General features: G+C 36.9%; 1 protein-coding gene across 1 annotated transcript in view; it reads left to right on the top strand.

The window, feature by feature from the left end:
- The window catches only part of LOC109244953 (chloride channel protein CLC-e), an 8,963-nt gene extending 1,795 nt beyond the window's left edge, over positions 1 to 7,168 (top strand). The window contains exons 3-4 of the mRNA XM_019412121.1: positions 2,639 to 2,839; positions 6,696 to 7,168. Of these exons, the coding sequence (XP_019267666.1) occupies positions 2,639 to 2,839; positions 6,696 to 7,168 (674 nt within the window). The remainder of the gene's footprint in view (positions 1 to 2,638; positions 2,840 to 6,695) is intronic.
- Positions 7,169 to 7,949: the final 781 nt, after the last annotated feature.

Below are 7,949 nucleotides of genomic sequence, written 5' to 3'. Positions count from 1 at the left end.
GTACAAGACAAAAGACATTAGTAAAACCAAACCAAATAAGTTACCCCCCCTACCCCCCCCCCAAAAAAAAAAAAAAAAATACCAGTGAAATGACACCGGGTGCCCAAAATTAAAGCAGCTTACTTCTTGACTTTGAGAGGAACTGCAACCAGCTATAAGTAGCTTATTAATTTCCAGTGCCTGCATTCTGCCAAGTACTATGATATATTTCTGAAGCTTTGTTTCCCCAGTTCCTTTTTCAGACGTTTGCTGTCAATGAAGTTGAGCCAGCCAACTTGGTTCCCACAAGCTACTAATTTTGTCCAAGCTTACTCTATGGGAGAAGTTAAATTTCCCAAATTCCTTGAGCGGAAAATGAAAAATGGACTCAAAGTGTCATATTAGGCAACTATCTAAAGAAAAATACTCAATTGAAGTTTAGATAAGAAAAGTGAATGTATATTGATGTAGTCTCCGTTAGGTGAGAAGCGTATCACTTACCCAACAACATATGGACCTAAATTTACTTGTGAACTTTTCACATTGTATCAGAAGCTCAACAAACAGAAAGGTGACTAGTCCTAAAATGTTATTTCACATATATTTGCACAAGGTTTGTCAACCTTATCATACGTGCATTATTTGTTCTCTATCTTTCTATTTCATCCGATATAACCAATCATCATTGTAAATTATATAATGCCTGTGGTTACTTTTGTCTTTAGTGACAAATGACATTTAGGCTAACCATGTAGTTATTGACTTATTTCGCTTGAGGTCTCTTCCAATTATGTAGTAGTAGAGTGTTGAGATATGGATATGTTACCTTCTAAAAAAAAAAGAGTGTAGAGATGCGGATGGTTTGCTAGCTGGCTTTTGTCTCCCTTCAAGTTGAATTAGCAAAAGCAATGTCTCATAAGTTGGATAGCTAGACAAGAAAAACTTCAAATTACTTTATGTAGAGTATTCTTAAGCTTGAGTTGCGAGTTGGAAATTAAAGCCTGGAATTATTTGGTTGAGCCTGCTTTTTAGTTTTGTCAATATTCCCAGTATCTAACCCAACATGTTTAGAGCAATTCCCAGAGAGCCTCAATACGAGGCATTTGCAGAGTCTTTATGAGAGTCCAGGAAGGGGCACACATTCTGTAGAGGTATAGTCTTGTCCTTATTTTCAGGGTTGAACTAGTTCTTTAGAAGTTTCCTAGGCTTCCTAATTTCCAAATTTCTGCCAGGTCCTTTGTTGGTGAAGTACTTGAAGTTTAATAAATCAAATTTTAATTTCTAACATATCCCGAGAAATTTATTCACAAATTCAACTGGTGACTTCTGATGCAGAAACATAAGCAACTGCTTATGGGTTCATATGTTCCTGCAATTTTATTGTTGACATAGATTGGCTTCTTATGGTTTTGTTCCTGCAATTTTATCGCTGACACTAATCCTTTCATATGGTTTTATGTGGGGTGGTAAATAGAGGTTAAGAGACAAGAAGAGGCTGGAAAAGGTGGGCAGTTCATTTGTTAGTAGACTACTCTATTTACTAAGAGATATGATGTCCCATACATTACTCGAATTGGCTCCAAATCCAGATTCCACTTCTTTGTCAAGTTTCCTTACTGTACAGAGTTCGACTCGTCAAGGGAAATTCACTTCCTTTGACTGAATAATGCTAGTTTGAGTAGTACATTAAATGGACCATTTAATTCTATCTACTTGATAGAATAGACTGGTCATCAACTAGTTGCAAATATAATGACAACCCTGCCATGTTTGCAGAGTCACCTGATGAAGAAGTACCTCAATTAGTAGAACATTTCTTGAATGTTCTACAGTATTCTCTATGCCTACATGACCACATCACTTTTCCTTTTGCGTTGTGAGAACTTGAACTTGGTGAGCGGGGGTTCCCCAGGAATGGCATCTTGATGGCAGATGACCATTCTGTCGTTGTCTTAGCTAATGCTTCTTGCCTTGCCTCAGTAGATATATTATACCTTAATAAATGTTTGCCATTGTTCTGCCATAATAGAGGGATGTACCTAGCTGGTGCTTCAAAACTAATGAAATGCTTTACAATTGTCGAGTCCTAAAGGATGATTTGTGCAATTAGATCTCAAACAATTTGTTTTGAGGAAGAAAAATACCAAAGGTTTTTTCTGTTTGTTGGAAGATTAAAAATCCTTTAAATGGTAAAGATTTATGAACTTAATTCAGCATTTTTGTGGCCATTGCTGAAAAAGAGAAAAAACAATGGCACTTATTCGAGTTTGCTTATCCAAAAAAAAGAAGAAGAGAATGTCACGTAATGCAATTTCATCGTAGGAAACTTTGCAGGAGAAAAGCAAGAGTGATAAAACAGAACTATTTGTTTTTTTTTGATAAGTTGTTGTGACCTATTTCTTTGTCATTCTTATTTGCTAATAAGCTAATGTACTATAGTTCCTGTACTATGGTTGTTTTGACATAATCCGGGGATGTTCAATGAGCATTTTCTTGTTTTTCTTCTGCTGTCAGCATCTGCTGCCTTACAGGAATTCATTTTCTGGAAATTTACTTCTTGTTCTGCTAACATTTTCTTGTTATATCTTGTCAGTCATTTTCTCTCCATGGTTATACTGTTTGTGTCACTTTGAAACTCTCCTTGTTTTCTACTTTAAAGGATTTAATGCTGCTGTTGGGGGCTGTTTCTTTGCTGTGGAATCTGTGTTATGGCCATCACCTGCAGAGTCCTCCTTGTCCTTGACAAATACGACTTCAATGGTTATTCTCAGTGCTGTTATAGCTTCTGTAGTCTCAGAAATTGGTCTTGGCTCTGAACCTGCATTTGCGGTCCCAGGATATGATTTCCGTACACCTACTGGTAATTTTGGACTACTTTCTCGAGTTTGATTCTTAAATACAATTGTACCCGTCACTTACAGCAACAACAAGTACATTTCAACAGCTAGTTGGGGTTGGCTACACAGATCATCACTATCCATTTCAATTCATTTAGTCCCATTTCTTTCGAATATTGAGTACTTTGGGATTCTCTAATATCAAAGGTTCTCTATATTTTCTACTTTGACGTACAAATCTCTAAATAGATTAAAGAAGACTCCTAGAGACACTGGCCTAATGCAAATGTACCACCACGAATAAACTTTAATCTGAAATAGCTGGTATCGTATATAAGGACCTTTGGCTTTAATTGTGTTCTATATTGATCTTTTGGGACAACTTCCTTCCAATATTATGTCTTACTTATGCAGTTATACTTATCCTTAAACCTTACTCTTTAGAGTGGTTATCCGTAGTTCAAGCTTTTGATGGCACCATAGCTAGTTTGGTTCTTAGTAAAAAGTTACTCTTTAGAGTGCTAACTTTTTGTCAATTTTCTTAGTGAAAATATAACCTCTGTGACAAATCTACCAAGTATAAATCCAATTTGGTTCTGTGTCATCCTTGTAGTTTATCCAAGTCTATGCTCCATCACTCTTACAAAGGTTCATCGTATGACTAATTCTTTTTTGGAGAAAGGTAACAGTTTGTATTGATGATAAGATCAGCGCCAGGTTGGTCATTAGTGCTAATAGCTGTATGTACAACACCAAAAAAGCAAAAGACAAGCACCTGATGTAAGGTAAATTACAAGCTGCCTATAAAATCTATCAGGTGTCCTACCTCACTAAACATTTCTTGTTTACACCAAAAAAAATAAAACAAGGAAAGACAATCCATCTTAATCTTCTGAATGGAGTTTCTTTTGCCTTCAAAACATCTCGAGTTCTTTTCGTTCCATGCAACACCATATACAAGCTGGGATGATTTTCCATTTGTCTTTATCCATTTCTTCTACCAATTCCCTTCCAATTGATTAGAAGTTCCAATGTGGTTCTAGATATGACCCAATTAACTGCTAGCATATAAAAGAACATGTGCCACGGATTTGTAGTGATTCTGCAATGTAGGAACAAGTGAGCATTACTTTCTACTTCCTGTCCACAAAGAAAACATCTTGAGCAAATCTGGAAACCTCTTCTTTGTAAGTTATCACGTGTTAAACATGCCTTTTTCACCACTAACCAGACAAAACATGATACTTTGGGAGGAGTTTTAACCCTCCAAATGTGTTTCCAAGGCCACACCTCAGTCATTGAAACATTATGATGTAGAGTCCAGTATGCTCTTTTACTGAAAATGCACCTTTGCTATTCAGCTTCCAAACTACTTTATCTATGGTCTGTGATGTACCCTTGAAAGGTTCAAGAGTTTGGAGGAAGATAGAAACTCTGTTTATCTCCAATCATCCAAAGATCTTCTAAAGTTCCAGCTCCATCCTTGTGAGCTCCAGACCGACTTACCAATGCTTGGCTTTGAAGACTTAGAGAGAATAAGTCAGGAAAAAATCTTTCAATCTTCCTTGCCCTATACGGTGATCTTCCCAAAAAGATGTCTGCAACCCATTGCCAACATTGATCCTGATATTGCTACTGAAAGATTTCTTTTGGTGGCAGGATTACTCTCATTAACAATGTACTTGACAATCTCCATACATATGAATGTCTCTTTACCCTCTTGCCATTAAGGTTGTAAAGAGAGTTGTCAAATTAAGAAGAGGTTTCCTATGGAACTTGTTTCAAGGAAGGAACCTCCTTTTCTTTGGTCAAGTGGAGTTAAGTCATATAATCTAGGAAGTGGAGGCTTGGGTATAAAATAGCTGCAAATACAGAAAAGGAGCATCTTATTTTAATGATCACGGAAATGTGCCCAAAACTTTAAATATCTGCGGAGCATATGGTTGTAGCAAAATTTGAATCTTGCGGTCAATGGTGCTCATGTCCAGTGTGAATGCCCCTGATGGTGAAAGTGTCCTGAAGGGAAGCAGGAACTTATTGGAGGAATTGGCATCTGACACTCAGCTTTTCGGTAGGTCATAGCCCACTGAAAATTGAGTGCCCAGATTTATATATTTTTGCTCTAAACTGATGATGCAGTTGCACAACAACGACAAACTAAGGTGGGACATCTTCTTCGGAAGGAGTTTTGAGGATTAAGAGATAGAGTGGTTGATTCAGTTGCAAATGAAGCTTCAAGGGTTCAATATCATCCAGGAGACACCGGATTCTGATAGATAAAACAACAGAAAGATGAACACTACTTTGTTAGGCTTGTTACAAGTTGCTATCGTCTTTCTTATCTCGGTACACAATTTAGATTTGGGAACTTATATGGAAAAGCAGAGTGGTTGTTTTTGTGAATAGCATCAGACAAAGCTTCTGAGCTGGTACGACAGAAAACTCAACAGGGAGAATAGAAGACTGTGGTTCACAATTTCTGCATGCATCTTTTAGGTTATTTGGTGGGTAAAATATTTAATGTTTTGAAGGGAAGGTAGAACATGTTCATAGGCTTAGTCAAATGTTTGTATTTTTTTGGCTCTTTGGTGAGAGATGCTGAATGTAAATGACATAGGCAGCTGACTATAATTTCTCAGTTCCTTGCTTTTTAAATTGACAGGCACTGATATGTACATGTGAACATCCAACACTTATGTGGTGCCGTTCTGATGAATAAAGAACATTAATCACTTACTGATCAGGAGTAATAGTTTAGGAATTCTAGAATTTTTGTACATAAAATGAACCAAAAAGAAGATCGGAATGAGAACATGTTTCTTCTTTTTCGTGAAAACTTCAATAACACTTCTGATAGAATAGCTAGGTCCATTTGAATTCCTTTGGAGACCCTTACACAACCAGTGAATGACAAGTATAGCATTTTCTAACACCCTCCCACACGTATAACCCAGTTTTTAGGGTTTAGATGTGGATTTGATTTGACCTTATTGCCTTTTTTTTGTTTTTGTTCTTTTTGAAGTAGAGAGTGAGAAGGCTCAACAACGACAGGCTACGTAGAGCGAGATTAATTCGGCTCAACGGGCTAATGATTGGACTTACATGCTACAACAATGTTAGAGAGAGAGAGAGAGAGAGAGAGAGAGAGAGAGAGAAGCCCAGAGCAGTTCCACGAGTTAAGAAAAAGAAGTCCAAAGCGATAGAATATGAAGAGAGAAAGCAGTTGTGCTAACAGGCTCCCTGAAGTTTGGCTTTGAGCACCCAACTCAAAACCTTAAGGCAATGAGTAGAGTAGCCCAGGACCATTTAAACGCCTGTTGAAAAACTTACACAACCAATAAGGGAACAAGTGTAACATTCTCTTACAACCCTACCGTCTTACAAGTCAGTGCTCTAATTTAGCATAAAATCAAAGTGAGGCGATCTACAATGAAATGAAGTAAATAACTGATAAATATAAAGAATGTTAATTCTCCCATATAGCCTGAATGTTCCCAGAACAAAATAAATTAGTCTCACGATTTATCATTAACATGATGTTCCTCTTATTTTGAGTGATTAGGAAGGTTAATCAAGGTATAAATTCTTTCTAATTTGTATCGTCTAGAATTATTTGTCTAACAAATTTTCAGATTACCGGTGATCAAAAGAGGAAAATATTTTGCGTACAACATTACCATACCTTACTAAAGGGAGATGAACATTTTTTTATTTTATTATTGTCCCTTTTTTCCCAAAGGGTTATGCAGTCTTCCTCCACGTGATATTACTCTTAGGATCACGTTTTTGTCATTGCTATTACTTACTGTGGTAAGTACAAGTGTGTTTTGAACTCTTTTTCGTATGTATTATTGAGTTAATTTTTCGTTTCCATTTCAGAGCTGCCGCTTTATCTTCTGCTGGGCATCTTTTGTGGCTTAGTTTCAGTGGCATTATCAAGTTGTACATCATTTATGCTGCAAATAGTGGAAAATATTCAAACGACCAGCGGCATGCCAAAAGCAGCTTTTCCTGTCCTGGGTGGTCTTCTGGTTGGGCTGGTAGCTTTAGCATATCCTGAAATCCTTTACCAGGGTTTTGAGAATGTTAATATTTTGCTAGAATCTCGCCCACTAGTGAAAGGCCTCTCCGCTGATCTGTTGCTCCAGCTTGTAGCTGTCAAAATAGTAACAACTTCATTATGCCGAGCCTCTGGATTGGTTGGAGGCTACTATGCGCCATCTCTATTCATCGGTGCTGCTACTGGAACTGCATATGGGAAAATTGTTAGCTACATTATCTCTCATGCTGATCCAATCTTTCATCTTTCCATCTTGGAAGTTGCATCCCCACAAGCATATGGCCTGGTATGAATTTGTCTTTTGTTAGAAGTAGCATTACATATCTGGATAAGTGAGTTTTTTATTATTGAAAAGTAATAACAGGAGAGCAAGAGAATATAGCACCCAAATCTACTTCTTTCCTCTCTTCTATTCTTCTGAAATTCAAGGTCCTTTAACTCCTCCACAGCCTGTCTAGTTATTGATCCTGTAGACTTAATTCACATAGGTTTAGGACATTCGAGTTTATCCAAACTTCATGAAAAGGTTTCTAATTTTTTTTACATTACAGTATGAGTCGTGTCTACTTGAGAAACATATCACTCCATGTTTCTATAGAGTCTGTTTTCTCCTCAGCTTATTCTGATATATGGGGTCCTATTAAGTCAGTTCAACCTTGGATTTTCATTATTTTTGTAGTTTCATTGATAATTATTCAAGATGTACTTGGATTTTCTTAACAAGAGATAGTTCTCAGTTGTTTTTTTTGTTCCTAAGTTTTTATGCTGCAATTACAAAATTAGTTTGATGTCTCTATTTGCATTTTTCCCAATTTTAATGCCTTAGAATATTTTCTTCTCAGTTTCAGTAGCTTATGATTTCTTTAGGAACTCTTTATCAGAAATCTCAACTGAGATAGATGAGAGGAAGAATAAGCATATCATTGAGACGGCTCGTACCCTTCTCATTCAGTCCCCTGTCATTGGATGCCTCATCTGCTATCCAAAATCAGATTCAACCTTTCAATATTGTTTCCTCGCTTACCTTTATACTTTCTTCCCCTCGAGTCTTTGGGAGCACATGTTTTGTTCAA

This window comes from Nicotiana attenuata, unplaced genomic scaffold (genome assembly GCF_001879085.1).
Source record: "Nicotiana attenuata strain UT unplaced genomic scaffold, NIATTr2, whole genome shotgun sequence".
Taxonomy (NCBI): Eukaryota; Viridiplantae; Streptophyta; class Magnoliopsida; order Solanales; family Solanaceae; genus Nicotiana; species Nicotiana attenuata.
Note: the sequence above shows the minus strand (reverse complement) of the source record. Positions and strands in the feature narration are given on the sequence as shown.